This window comes from Mustelus asterias, chromosome 7 (assembly GCF_964213995.1).
Source record: "Mustelus asterias chromosome 7, sMusAst1.hap1.1, whole genome shotgun sequence".
In the NCBI taxonomy this organism is placed as follows: domain Eukaryota; kingdom Metazoa; phylum Chordata; class Chondrichthyes; order Carcharhiniformes; family Triakidae; genus Mustelus; species Mustelus asterias.
Genome location: NC_135807.1, coordinates 76,943,327 through 76,958,177, shown reverse-complemented (window position 1 = coordinate 76,958,177; position 14,851 = coordinate 76,943,327). Strand labels below are relative to the sequence as shown.

Here is a 14,851-nt window from a genome sequence, read left to right as displayed (position 1 = left end):
AAACAGTAAATGGCAGAACCCTTAAGAGTATTGATAAGCAGAGGGATCTGGATGTACAGATACACAGGTCACTGAAAGTGGCAATGCAGGTGGAGAAGGTAGTCAAGAAGGCATACGGTATGCTTGTCTTCATTGGCCGGAGTATTGAGTTTAAAAATTGGCAAGTCATGCTGCAGCTTTATAGAACCTTAGTTAGGCCGCACTTGGAATATAGTGTTCAATTCTGGTTGCCACACTACCAGAAAGATGTGGAGGCTTTGGAAAGGGTACAGAAAAGATTCACCAGGATGTTGCCTGGTGTGGAGGGCATTAGCTATGAGGAGAGGTTGGAGAAACTTGGTTTGTTCTCACTGGAACGACAGAGGTTGAGGGGCGACCTGATAGAAGTCTACAAGATTATGAGGGGCATGGACAGAGTGGATAGTAAGAAGCTTTTTCCCAGGGTGGAAGAATCAATTACTAGGGGGCATAGGTTTTAGGTGTGAGGGGCAAGGTTTAAAGGAGATGTACAAGCCAAGTTTTTTTTACACAGGGTGGTGGGTGCCTGGAACTCGCTGCCGGGAGAGGTAGTGGAAGCAGATACAATAGTGAGTTTTAAGGGGTGTCTTGACAAGTACATGAATAGGATGGGAATAGAGGGATACGGTCCCCGGAAGGTTAGGGGTTTTTAGTTTAGTCGGGCAGCATGGTCGGTGCAGGTTTGGAGGGCTGAAGGGCCTGTTCCTGTGCTGTAATTTTCTTTGTTCTTTGTTTCTGAACCCCTCCCCCTCTCTCCTCACACACCTGATCCCTCGCACTCAGTACCCCTCAATCCGCCATGGCCATTGCCATGTTAATGCACCAGACACCACGGCGCCCATTCCAAGCCCCCCGCAGCATCTCACTTTTCTAATACCCTCAACCTCACCTTGTCCCCAATAGGCCTCCACACCCCTATGCCACCTCTTCACTTCTCTTCTCCTCATCTTCTTTCCCCCCCCATCGCAACACAGACATCGCCACATTCCCGAACGTCACTCAGTCGACCATCTGCTGCTCCACCAAGCACCAGCTATTCAATGATCCAAGTCCTGGATGATCCAGCCACTCAAGCATCTGCTTGATCACTGCTCCATCCATCCTCTGGACCTTGTGATATTCCGGGTCCACCGTTAAGAGACTCCTGCAACTCTTCTAGGCTCCACAAGCCGCCTAAACCTCCATCCAGTTGAGTCTTGACAAGTGCACTCCACATTGGTGCGGGCAGGTTATGGACTGGTATAAAAAGCCGCCAGCAGCGGTCGGGGTGAGGGGAGGAGAAATTCCAGTTGGGGGCTCATTTAAGTCCTGACAATGGGATGCAAAAGGGCTTCCTGATGGCCTCTAGCGAGAATGGCTACCCGCCATTCCTCCTGTACCTGCATGATGGTCAAGATTGCAAGTTCCCACCATCAGTTCCCGCCACCAGGTAACAGGTTTTATAGTTTCTGTGGGATTGTCCACCCCTGCCCACCACAGCAGAGCGGTGGCGTCAATTGTGCCCAAGGTTTACATAGCTGAAACTACGTAGTTAACTTTCAAAATAATCGGCTCGATACATGTCAGCTGACTGATGCAATACTGCCCAAGTTTCAGAATTACAATCTCACAAACGTGAACATCAGTTTTCTGTCAGTAAAATATGTGTATTTCTTCTCCGTGTTAATGTAATTGGCACAAGTATCAAGAGATAGCCTCTGGTTGTCAGATAGGAAAAGTATGTGAAATCACAAAGAGTAGGGAAAAATATCAATATCTATTACAGAGGTGAGACCAAGGCTCAGTGTTACGTTCCTGGGCTTGGTTCTAATCAGTCCTCTGCTGTCTTTTCAGCTGATGAATCTCAGTTAGTCTCAGAGGAATTTGTTAACTTTCAGAAAACCGAGAGCTGATCATATTTAAGCCTCCGGCCTTTAGATGTAGACTTTGATTTGTGAGGTTGCTAAAATGCTTACTGATAAGGCAGAAATGGGAAAGCTTTTACACAAGATAAAACGGATGGTTTCAGTGTTGTTGCAGGCAAAAGTGAGGTTACTCTTCATTGCAAGTTTTCCTGCATTATTCTAGCCTAGGAATCCTTCTAATTAAGTAAACAATTAAAAGGAATGAAAGAGAACTGGAATAAACAAGAGCACCACTTTTACATTTAGTCACAGCGAGTTGAAATAATTTTAATACATTTTCTGTTATTTCTCTCGCCTTTGAGTATTCTTGACCAAACAGTGAGGATAAAGCACGATGTAACTGTGGCAGAGCAGACTAATGTGACTGAAATGAATTAAGACAGGCAGGTGAAGGGACATATCACAAACTACTGAATTCTGCTGATTCGGATACGTCTCTCATGCCTCAGTAATTTATTAATTGGCTTTACCAACACCATTACCACTCTGGTAAATTACCATCATCGCCAACACTGAGGGGGAAAAAAACTATAAATAACTTTAAAAGGAATGATAAAATTAATGAAAATTATTTGGTACAAATGTTTGAGAAGGGAAATGAAGGCTAACGATGAATGTTTAGGTTCAATCTTTGCTAATCTTCTAATTGATGGCACCTTTTTGTACCAATTTATTTTCATAAGATCAGAAGAAATAGGAACAGGAGTAGGCCATTTGGCCCATTGAGCCTACTCCATTAAAAAGGAATATGGTTGATCTGGTAGTGGCTTTAACTTCATTTTCTTGTATGTCTCCCATAACCCTTGACTTCCTTGTACATCAAAACATTGTCGAACTCAGCCTTGAATATATTCAATGACACAACCTTCACTGCTGTCTCAGGAAGAGAATTCCAAAAACTAACATTCTCTAGAGAGAAGAAATTCCTCCTCATCCCTATATTAAATGGGAGATTCCTTGTTTTGAAACTTGTTCAAGAATCTGCCAGCTACCCTGTCTAGCTCCCTCAGAGTCTTATTCAATATAATCACATCTCATTCTTCTAAACTGCAATGAGTATTAGCTCAACCTTTCCTCATAGCGTAACCTTTTTCTAGTCCTCTTCAGTCAGTGCATATGTTGTTGGTTAACCAGACATGGGACTAAAATGGAATGTTACTGTGTGGAACATTTAATCAAACTAATGCGTGAAGGGAACTCCGAATGATAATTACTGATGGCCTCCAGTCAGCTAAGCAGTAATTACTTTTTTAAGTCAACAGCAAAATACTGTGGAAACTGGAAATTTGAAAAATCAAAATGCTGGAAATGCTTGGCAGGTCTGGCAAGCTTCTTCCCAGAAACTTCTGGGAAGGAGCAGAGAGAAACAGAGTGCATTTCAGATTCATGACCTTTGAACTGTGATTTCTGCTGTAAGGTCACAAACCTGAAACGCTAACTATCTCTCTCTCCACAAATGCTGCCTCCTCGCTAAGTATTTCCAGCGTTTTCTGTTGTTATTATCACTTTTCATTGTCTTGCAAACGATTAGGTGAGTGGAGAAGTTAATATGTAACCATCAAACTCCCTTTTTAGAGAGTGATTGTAAGTGCTGTTGACAGAGTGAACAATTTGATGTTAAATAGCTGCATTAAATTTCTACCATTAAAAAAATTGCATAGAACTCCTATTTATTCCTGAGAAGTTGTAATTAAAATAATGGAAAAACTTTTCTGCATGAAACAAACTGCATTGCTTGCGAAAGACACAAGTGTGGTAGAAAAGTCTAAGGACTAAAAAGTCTAAAGACTAGGGGAGTCTAAAACTAGAGGGCATAGGTTTAAGGTGAGAGGGAAGAGATACAAAAAAGTGTCCAGAGGGGCAATTTTTTCACATAGAGGATGGTGAATGTCTGGAACAAGCTGCCAGAGGTAGTAGTAGAGGCGGGTACAATTTTGTCTTTTAAAAAGCATTTAGACAGTTACATGGGTAAGATGGGTATAGAGGAATATGGGTCAAGTGCGGGCAATTGGGATTAGTTTAGGGGTTTAAAAATAAAAGGGCGGCATGGACAAGTTGGGCCGAAGGGCCTGTTTCCATGCTGTAAACCTCTGATTCTATGACAGGATTTTTCTCTTGCCCCATCCAAGAGCAACGCTAGTATAAATGTGCAGGTACCAAATAGATCTGAACCAAATTGTATTACTGAGTGCAGATCATTGGCAGGCCCTGAATATCTCTGGCGCAGCAACCCCCACTGGAATGGGTGTGAATTACTTATAGGGGAGTCAAGATGATGGCAGCTGCAGAGCTTAGGCAGACTGCTTCATGAGCTTGTAGACAAATAAAGTTCCATTAATTGTGACCTCAAGATGGAGCTAGTAATCAAACTGAAAGCTACAGAAAGAAATGGCACTAACAAAACATTCCTTGCCAGTGATAGAAAATAAGCCATTAAGACAAGGAGCCCAGAGACAGCTTGTTAAGGTAGACACAAAGATGTCTTGCCTTAGCTATGTGTGCAACCACTTTGTTGGCAAAAACCAAAGAAGCTACGGAGTAAGTAAAATCTGGCAAGGCTGGTGCTTCATTAGCAGCAGCAAGGCTGGGTGAGAAGATTGACAGTGGATGGGATGAACTTTAATAACATGTGTGACTCAGATAAGTCAACAAAACTGAGGCGTTTCTTTGAAAATTAAGGGTAGCTAAACTGGCGATTTTGATATTCAGATTTCAGTTCCATCACTTCAGTCTTTAGATTTTTCCAATTCATGTGCTAGTCATTGTTGTAGAAGATGTGGGAACGCATTGTCTAATGTAGGTAGATGTGACGTTTCTGTAAAACTGCTAAGTGCATCTCTAACAGATAAGGGTTGAAAGATATATACCAGCCTGTTAAATGTGCGCCACTAATACAAGAGCAAAAAACTCTGGCTGGGAATATGTGCTTCTTGTGTACATTTTCCCGGAGGTAAGCTAGTTAGTTCTGATCCAGCAATCAGCATGGAAGGTGGATTTACCCAGGAGTAGAGGTCCAGAGTGAACAGGTAACTCCTCTACAGTTAAATCTTCATCACTCTGATATCAATATGTTCCTCCAATGGGAAGGCAATGAGTTCAAACGTGCCAGCTTATAAGGATGAGGTTACATAAGTTCTAGAGAAATTGTTAACTACAATTACACAGGGAATGAGGCATGAAACAACTGCTGAGATAGGAAAGGTGGGGTGTTAAACTGAAATGCTGGAACAGATTACGATTATCAGGAGAAGGCACCTTGGTAAAGGAGATAAAGTGAAGCATGGCCATGCAGAGGATCATTGCAACTTTAATCAGCTGCAACTGCTCATTAAGGAGAGCTCACTACATTTTAGTGCTAAATGTTGTGTCGTGGGTTCCGGGTCCAGATGGGGTTCTTCAGGGTTTACCTATTTTCCCCAAGTAAGCTACTCAAGACTGTAGTTTGTTATTTCCATCTTCGGAGCTCTGCATGAGGTCGGACTTCTCCACCTTCCAAGTCTCCGTTACTTAGTCATGAGTTACAAGAGCATCAGCTGCTTCTGATGTTAGCCTTTTATTTTACAAACAACTAGCAGTTGGGGAGAAAGCAAGTCATTGCAGAGGATTTTGAGTACTATATAAAGTTGTATCAAAGTTGTATGTCACTTGCTGCTGGAGATTTGAAGATGGATTTTGAAACAAATCTGGAGACTTTCTAGGACATTTAGGAGTGTAAGGGTCTGGTACATATAGGGTTAATGTGGGATTGAGTACATAACACCCATACAGTGATGCACCAGAGCACATGACTCACACCCAGGGTATTGGACAGAGCCACGTGCAGATCCAAGCATGGAGACAGCTCCCAATGTGTACTCTTTGCTATATCTTTGTAGATAATTCTTGTGTTGATAAAGACTTACAGATAGCCTGCGCATGACTACAAGACTTCATCAAACCTACCGAGATATGACCAACACCCAAAACAAATTTTCCCAATATTCTATCAACATTTATTCCAGAAATTCACTGAGCTCTTCGCCTAAAGACAATGAGTGCTCTGCTCCACTAACTTATTGAAAACCTTATTTGATTCACCATGGCTGAAATCCTTGGTCATTGACATCTTTCTAGGGGTCCTCTTGGCCTGTCAGAGGAATGGATGGGGGACATGAGACCAGACAGAACCACATCAGCTGCTGACAGGAGAGACGGGAGGATAAAGGTGGACTGCTTCACAATCCATGGTTGTAACCTCTGTTACTTATTTTGTCAATTAATCATGTCTGCTTAATATTGAAGAGTTGTCAACTATGATTTAAAGGTTAATAAATAATTATTAGTACAAACATATTTGGTTTTTGACTCTTTTGATCATTGGCCAGAAAAATCTAACACAACTAATACAATCCAAACTGGTTGGTAAAACACATTTGATCGTCATTCACTCTCAGACAGACTAGGATCAGGAATTTCCTCGTTCCTTCCATTCTGCCACCGTAACTTTGCCAAGGATGCGGCAGACATCTCAGTTATAGATGTAAACGGATTTTCCACGGCACTTCTGGCAAATTTACAGTGGAACAAGAAATTCTGAGCCTGGGTGTTAAACTATCTACAGGCAAAAACCCAAGAGCAGAGAATAGGAGATGTTGGCGCTGCAACCCTGCCTCACTGACATATCACTTAAATATTTCCACCAATCCCAGGAATGAGCTTACACCTGCTTCTAAAAAATCAATGCAGATTTATTTCTGATAACCTTCTTTAATGATCAACAGTTAAATTTTGGAGCTTATTAATGCATTACCATTAACTTCTAGAATTCAGTATTTCTCTGACAAGTCAGTTACACTGGTATAGGTATATGACTTTATTGATACTTCACAATCACAAAATCTAGGGAGCTTGAGCTCTTTGACAGAGTTGATTCCTTAACAGAAAATACAGTAAGATATGTGTATTCCCTTTTGTGCAATACTACAAGGAGAATATAGGAACTACCAGGTTTAAGACATTTGCAAATTGAAAAATCACGCAAGAGCTTCTATTTTTTGTGATAAACTCTTAAAATAATTCTGGTGTCAAAGTACAATGCCTGTAAGTATGTATTGCTTTCTGAAGCAGAGCAAGGGTAGGTATATCGTAGTAAATTCTAACTGCACAATAACTTACCCTCTCTCAATAAGGAATGTGTCTCGCCAAATCCTGGCCTTTTTATTTGAACGGAATCTGGAAGAAAAGACACGCTCGATGTCAGACACTAACTTCTCTCTGCCAATGCATATGCAACACATCTATATGTCTCCTTATCTAGAAAATGCCAGTGGGTGTGTCCACGCCACTAAGTGTACATCCTGGGAATGATCAAGGAGGCTATAAATAGGTGGCTGCTTTAGAAATATGATGTGTTGATGCTCATTTCTTTGAAACGGTGCAGATAAAAAGCAATTAAATTAATGCACCATCTTCTGATTCTTTGCCACACCAGCTATTTTACCATCATTTGCAATTGTCATCTACTGCTACAGTTTCTCAAAACGTTTGGGCCCTTCAAAATTTGCAGGTGACACAAAATATAGTGAATAGGAGGAGGATATTTGGTAGACCTCAAGACAACACAGACAGGTTGGTGGAATGGCTGGACATGTGGTAGATGACATTTAATGAGAGTGATACATTTAGTAGGAAGAAAGAGGCGAGGCATTTTAAACAAAAGATCACAATTCTAAAGAGGGTGCAGAAACAGAGAGACCTGGGAATAAATCATTGAAGATGACAGGGCTGCTTGGGAAGATTGCTAAACAAGCAGGATTGCTGGCTTTAGAAATGGAGGCTTAGAGTACAAAAGCAAGGAGATTATGAAGAACCTTTAGAAAGGATGTGAAGGCTGTGGGGAGGGTTCAGAAAATACTTCCAAGAATGGCTTTCAGAGATGAGGGATTCAGCTAAGTGGATAGGTTGGAGAATTTGGGGTTGTTTTCCTTAGAGAGAAGGTTGAGTGGAGATTGATAGATATCTTCAAAAGCTTGAGGGATCCAGACGAGCGGATAGGGTGAAACTGTCCCCATTGGTGGAAGAGTCAAAAATCAGTAAACACCGATTTAAAATGATTGGCAAAAGAATCAAAAGTGACATAAGAGAACGTGATCTTTGTGAGTGAGTGTTATGGAAAAGCAGTGCCTGAAAAGGTGGTGGTGGCAAATTCAATTGTAGCTTTGAAAAGGAAAAATTGATACTTGGCTGAAGGGAAGAAAATGCACGGCTACTGGGAAAAGGTGGGACTACTAAATTGCTCTTGCATAGAACTACCATGGACTCAGGGGGCCACCACGCCAGGGACCCAAGTTTGATTCCCGGCTTGGGTCACTGTCTGTGTGGGGTCTGCACGTTCTCACCGTGTCGGTGCGGGTTTCCGTCGGGTGCTCTGGTTTCCTCCCACAGTCCAAAAGATGTGCTGGTTAGATGCATTGGCCATACTAAATTCTCCCTCAGTGTACCCGAACAGACGCCAGAGTGTGGCCACTAGATGATTTTCACAGTAACTTCACTGTAGTGTTAATGTAAGCCTACTTGTGACACTAATAAATAAACCTTAAAATGGCTTCTTTCTGTGTCGTTGCCATAATTCTGAATCTGGTTGCATTGTTCTTTGTTTGTCCTGTTCGGTTCCCATTTTATTATTTAAACCTTCCTGCAGTGCGTACAGATGTTCAGACTCAATTGTTTAGACTGACCTGTTTCTTGGTTTCTCCGTTTCCAATAACTTCAGGATAGACTTGCCATCCATATCTGGTGGAATGTCAAGGCCTGCAATGTCCAAGATGGTGGGAGCGAGGTCAATATTCAGAACCAGCTGAGGAATTCTGTTGGAATGAGCACAACCACAATGTATGGAATACCACAAGTTACCAAAACATATCTAAATGTTACCTCTTGTGCACAGATTGCAAAGAAACATGACTTAAGAGATAACGGTGCTCAAAGCTTAATATGAGAGCAAGCAGCAATTGTCTAAACAGTTGAATTCAGCTTGAATTTTTAATGTTAAAAATGGTCATTGCAACAAAATCACATCACAGAGAGAGGCTGTTTAGAAGAGTGAGAGGGGATCTCATAGAAACTTATAAAATTCTAACAGGATTAGACAGGTTAGATTCAGAAAGAATGTTCCCAATGGTGGGGGAGTCCAGAACTAGGGGTCATAGTTTGAGGATAAGGGGTAAACCTTTTAGAACTGAGGTGAGGAGAAATTTCTTCACCCAGGGGTGGTGAATGAGTGGAATTCACCACCACAGAATGTAGTTGAGGCCAAAACATTGTCTGATTTCAAGAAGAAATTAGATATAGCTCGAAGCTAAAGGAATCAAGGGATATGGGAGGAAAGGGGATCAGAATATTGAATTTGATGATCAGCCATGATCAAGATGAATGGCAGAGCAGGCTCGAGGGCCTAATGGCCTCCTCCTGCTTCTAGTTTCTACGTTTGGATCTTTACGTCTATTTGAGCTATTCAGCTGAAGTAATCTACAGGAGTTAAATTTCCCCGCCTTTCCCATATCCTTTTGCATTCTGCCTTTTCAAATAATTATCCCAATTCCCTATAAGTAATGTTATATGGGAAGCTTTCTGATGCCCTTCTCCCATCACTGGGCTGCAATGAAACAATGCATCTCAAGTGTCAAGCTCTTGTTCAGTCTCAGATTGTTGCATTTTCCTGTCCCAAACCAATTAAATCCTCCACAAGCCTCACTTTCCAGTCTACAGGCAGCAGTAGGATGTAGGAAATCAGAGTTATTTGCTTGTCAGGTACCTTGAGTTCAGTGAGGCTTAATGTTTAATGCAATACTCTCCTGGACCCTCCAATCAGGAGACAGACAGGGTGCCATCTTCTTTGGGAACCTCTGCCTTGGTCAAAGAACAAATGTGTCAAGAGGCCCGGAATGCCCTATTTGTTTGTGACAATGCCTGCCATTGTTGGGAGGACCAGAAAATTCTGCCTGTGATAATTCAAATTAAGAGCAGAATGTAAATGCTGTGGAACTGACACATTCATATTCATCAGTACCTTCTATTTAAAAAAAATCCTTCACTATTGTCTTATATCTTCCAGAGTTTCTCATTATTTCTTTTTTAATGGTTTTAGACTGTCTCGCCTCTTACTATATTTACTCTTCATCCCTCCCCATTTGCTCTGAATTATACCTCTCCCTCCTCATTAGTTCAAGTCCTTGTTTTATTGATGGAAAGCAGCTTAACACTAATCATAATAGAATTACTCCTGCAATCCGAGGCTAAGGTGAAGAATTTTTCAGCTGTGCTTCCCACTCAACATTGCTATTTATTGACCTATGATGGCAAGTGATTATGGGCATATGTACGGATTGAGCTTAGATATAGGGTGGGTTTCTCCAGCCGCGCTCTCCCCAAAACCAGAGAATCCTGCCTGAAGTCAATGGACCTTTGCATGGTCCGCCCTTGCCCGCTATGATTCCTGTGCCGGGCGGGATGGGAGAATTCCCCCCATGATGTTCATCACTGATTAGGCTTGCTAACTCTGCCGGGTCATACATAATGGATGGTCCATTTGAAGAGGCATTGGAGGGCTACCAGCCCTCACAGATTCATACCCCAGAAAAAATTGCCACCTCTAGCAGAGTAGGTTAAAATCTGAGGGAAAAATGACAGAGGGGAAAGGCCTGGGAGTGATGCTCTTTCAGAGAGTTGGTGCAGGCTTGACAGGCCGAATGGCCTCTATCTACACTGTAGGGGCTCTATGGTAATACTTCGATGTGGGTGGTATCATAACAAAGCAATGGGAGCACAGATTTTAACGGAAAAAAAATCACAGGCTGGAGGTCCACTAATTCATGTGATGCACCCCTGACATGCGACAGGACCACAAAGCTGAATTTGTACCTTGATAAATCTAACCATGAAGGGGTTTAGAAATGAGGAAGAAGAGTCTGCTTTCAGAATTCATACTTCATCGTAAGGTTGTGGCATCTCATTGGGATGAGTGCATCCTCCCTCCTCAAATTTCTAAACAGATTTATAAATAGCTTTGCTCTTTCTGTGAACAAAAGTGCTGATTTGTGCTGAAGTGCAGATTGCCCTCTGATACCTTGCGAAAATGTGCAATTTCAATGTGCTTATTATGTTACAAACCAGCCTTGTTTTCTTTCATTAGTCATTCATGTCTTCGCAATTTTATTTATTGGGTATATTTATGTGCTTGCTCGGGCTGCTCAAGAGCCCAGTGATTCAAATCTATTTTTACTGGTTGTAGACAGTCAGTGGTACCTCCTTTTTTCTAGTTTTCTCACAAGTGCACCTTGCACCACCATGATTGACATTGTGTAATATTTCTAATAAATTTCACTGTCATATTCATTACTCAGTGATGTTACTGTACCACAGACAGTGTCACAGCCAGATTGTTGCCCATGGGAAGTGCAAAGTGGCAGTTTACAGACTGCCAGGATAAATAATATAACATGGAATTCTCAACTATTCCCAGTAAACTTGAAAATTCCAGAAATAATCCCTTACATTGACCCTGGTTCCACATTTGGTCCACGAACAAAGAAGGGAACCCGGATATCAAAGTCATATGGCATTGATTTTCCTTTTACCAGTCCAAATTGCCCAATGTGGTAACCATGGTCTGCAGTGTAGATGACATAGGTGTTGTCCAGTTCCCCAGTCTCTGCAAGCATCTGAAATATCTGAAGCATAATACAAGTTGTTTTCTTATTATTTTAACTGGTTGTAAAATAGCAAGGAAAATATTTTCATGAAAATTGTTAATCTGCTGCCAAAACAATTAATCTCAAATGATCTCTCTAACTTAATGGCTAAAGGTCTCCTGTTTTCTTGCGAGCTGCTGCGTAGAGGTCCTATTAAATATTAAATGGTCTAGTCATGCTACTTACCCTGTCAACAGAGTCATCCACTGACATAAGTGTCTGCAGCCTCTTTCTCTGAAGAATGTTGGTGAATTCCATATGGATAGGCCTCATTGCCCCTGTGAACTGCATAATCCAGTGTTTGTCCATGTTTGGGGCATAGTTGTAACTCGGAGTACTGAAGATAACAGAATAAAGAAGGTTCAACATCACTGGTTGAAATATTTCTCAGTTATCAATTGTTATGGTTCAGGTTAGAAACTCCAAAGTGTTTTATGAAGCCTGCCTGAACCAGAAGTTTTGCATCTTGAATTTGGTTAGGATAAGCATGAGATGTTTCACTTCAGGTATAATTCAAATGACCCACTAGGGAGCTTTTATTAAACATAATTTATTTAAGAATATAGTTAACATGTATAGTAAAAAAATTAGCAAGAACTTTTACCAATTATAAACGAGAAACAAAACAATCACTATAATGTATAATTCTTAATGAATATCTCTAATGTGTTCCAAATAAAACCAAAATCCAATAAACAAAACCCTTCAAATAGATTTATCACTGCACAGGCTAAAGCTCAGAGCAGACTGCAGTCATATCAGCTCTCCAAAATACTGAAGCACAGATTCTTTACTGCAGCATGTCAACAAACCTTTCTTTCAGCTAACTGGTAAAATTTTCAAAGCAAAACAGAGAGAGAAAAATACTTTTTTTCCAGCTTGTTTCGAAGATGGCCTCTAACACTGCACCAAAACAAAACTAAAAACAACCCTTGTCACCTGACCTGCCTCAGTTTTTTTTCCTCCTTCCAGCAATGACATCACCCGAAGCTGTGATGATTTTTAAAAAACCTCTTAAAGGTACACTAACATCACACAATTTACTGTTTCTACGTTCAATTATCTTCATTCTTATGACTTATAAAGAAAAACCTCAGTGACTGTACTTCATGATTTAGCAGGGGACCGACACTAATGTGAGAGTCTGGGAATCGGCTGATTCCTGGAGGTTTGAAAACAACCCATATGGCAGAGCACCATACGTCAAGCAAATCACTGCTGCTCTAAAGCTGCGGTCTTCATTATAATCTGCAACATACTCAGAACTCCTCGCTCCTCAGAAATCTACTTTGATGAGCTTTAAAGGGGGTGCGCATGAGCTGCAGAAGAACTTCTTTTCATTCCTAGATGACCATGGCCCAATTAACAAGCCTTTAGGTTTTCTGTGGAAAGCCTACTCTATGTATTGATAGACCACCCGTAATTATCTATAATGTAAGCCACATGGTGGAATTCCATTGTACGCATAGCGTTCTTCTATATACTACAACGAGGACACCTTTTCCTTCACCACAACACTTGGTACATTGAGATTCCACATGTAGCATACAAAGCAGGCCATATTTTCATGAAAATGTTTTGCTGAATCTTTTTTCATGTTAAGTCTCTTTTAGTGTTATTATAGAAATGATGGACAACTTTTATCCCTCTCCAAGCAATCAAAGATTTGGAAGACCTTTTTTCAATCAACAAAATGGTGTTCTAATCTTTTATTATTTGAAAGGGCTGAGATTTTATTGCCCCTGCAAAGGGTATGAGGGAACAAATAAATTATTCGATGTAAAAAAAACTCTGCAAGTTCATCCAGCTTGGTTTCTAATATCCAGATAGTCATAAGATACAATAATGGGGTAGTTGATTGATCATGTTGTCAATCTCTTTCAATTTGTGCTACTAATAGACCTAGATATGAGGTGAGGAAAACACCCTGTGGCGGAAAGCTTTGGGAATAAAAATCCAAAGTCACCTTTGTCTCCCAACTATCACAGAGCAAGGAAGAGGTCAACACATAGCATTGAAGAACCCACAGTCCGACAGGGTGATACGAGCAGAGTAGAGGCATCAACAAAATAATGGATGTTTAGAACAATTTACAGGCCAATTAGATAGCTTTGGACATTGTTTTGGCAGAATGCATGTATGTAAGTGACTTCTATACTGTGTCGCACCCCAAATACTTCAGAGTGTCCAAAATTGTGACAGATAGTTCATGACATTGTTCAGAAATACAGGCCGGAATTCTCCCATCCCGCCCGCCACTGGAATTTTAGCAGGTGGGTTGCGGAGAATGTGAAACGCCATTGATGGTCAGATGGGAATTTCCGGCTTTTAGACCAGCGTGGCCGGAGAATTCTGCCCACAATTCCACAGGCACACTCCCTAAGGAATATGCATACCAGTAGACAGCCATGCTAAAATAAGGTTAGTGATCGCCATTAGGACAGACCAACATGTACTTTATTTAAGGACTGATATCTTGCAGAATTCAAAGATCAAAATCAGTCTAAGTGCTATTACTATTAAGTATTACTACCACAAAGTACTATTACTATATAGCTCAGTTGGTTGGACAGCTGGTTAGTTATGCAGAGTGATGCCAACAGTGTGAGTTCAATTCCCATACTGGTTAAGGTTATTTATGAAGGTCCTGCTATCTCAACCCTGCCCTTCACCTGAGGTGTGGTGATCCTCAGGTTAAATCATCACCAGTCACCACCAGGGGACAGCAGCCTATAGGCATCTGGGACTATGGCAAATTTACTATTAAAATATACTTCCAATTCATCTAAACAACTGAAATAAAACAAGAAAGAATTAACAAAAATGTTGGGACAATTTTTAATTGCAAAAAAAATCAAACTGGTCATAACATCTTTTAATGTCAATTTCAAGATCAGAATTAAATCACTATTATCATATTTATCATATCTGGAAAAACATGGAAGAACATTTCTTCATTGCATTCATTTTGCAACTTGCTGCTATTAATATTATTTTCAATGTTAATTTAATAAACATTAAAACTTCCCTTAGGATAAAGGGAATATTGAAAAAGCTCAAAATGAAATGGATGCAGTGACTCACAGCTCCAAGTTTTCTTTGCACAATGTTTTAAGAACTGAATTTATTCGAAAACGCCAGATTTTGGCACAAACAGACTTTAATGGCAGCATGATCAGTTTGCAGTGCCACATCCCTGTT

General features: G+C 40.8%; 1 protein-coding gene across 2 annotated transcripts in view; it reads right to left on the bottom strand.

Moving 5' to 3' along the window:
• sulf1 (sulfatase 1) overlaps positions 1-14,851 on the bottom strand; it is a 423,430-nt gene that overhangs the window by 76,640 nt on the left and 331,939 nt on the right. For both annotated transcript variants that reach the window (XM_078217099.1, XM_078217098.1), the window contains 4 exons: positions 11,837-11,987; positions 11,454-11,629; positions 8,639-8,767; positions 7,077-7,133 (listed from right to left, as the gene is read on the bottom strand). In XM_078217099.1, coding sequence (XP_078073225.1) covers positions 7,077-7,133; positions 8,639-8,767; positions 11,454-11,629; positions 11,837-11,987 — 513 coding nt within the window. The remainder of the gene's footprint in view (positions 1-7,076; positions 7,134-8,638; positions 8,768-11,453; positions 11,630-11,836; positions 11,988-14,851) is intronic.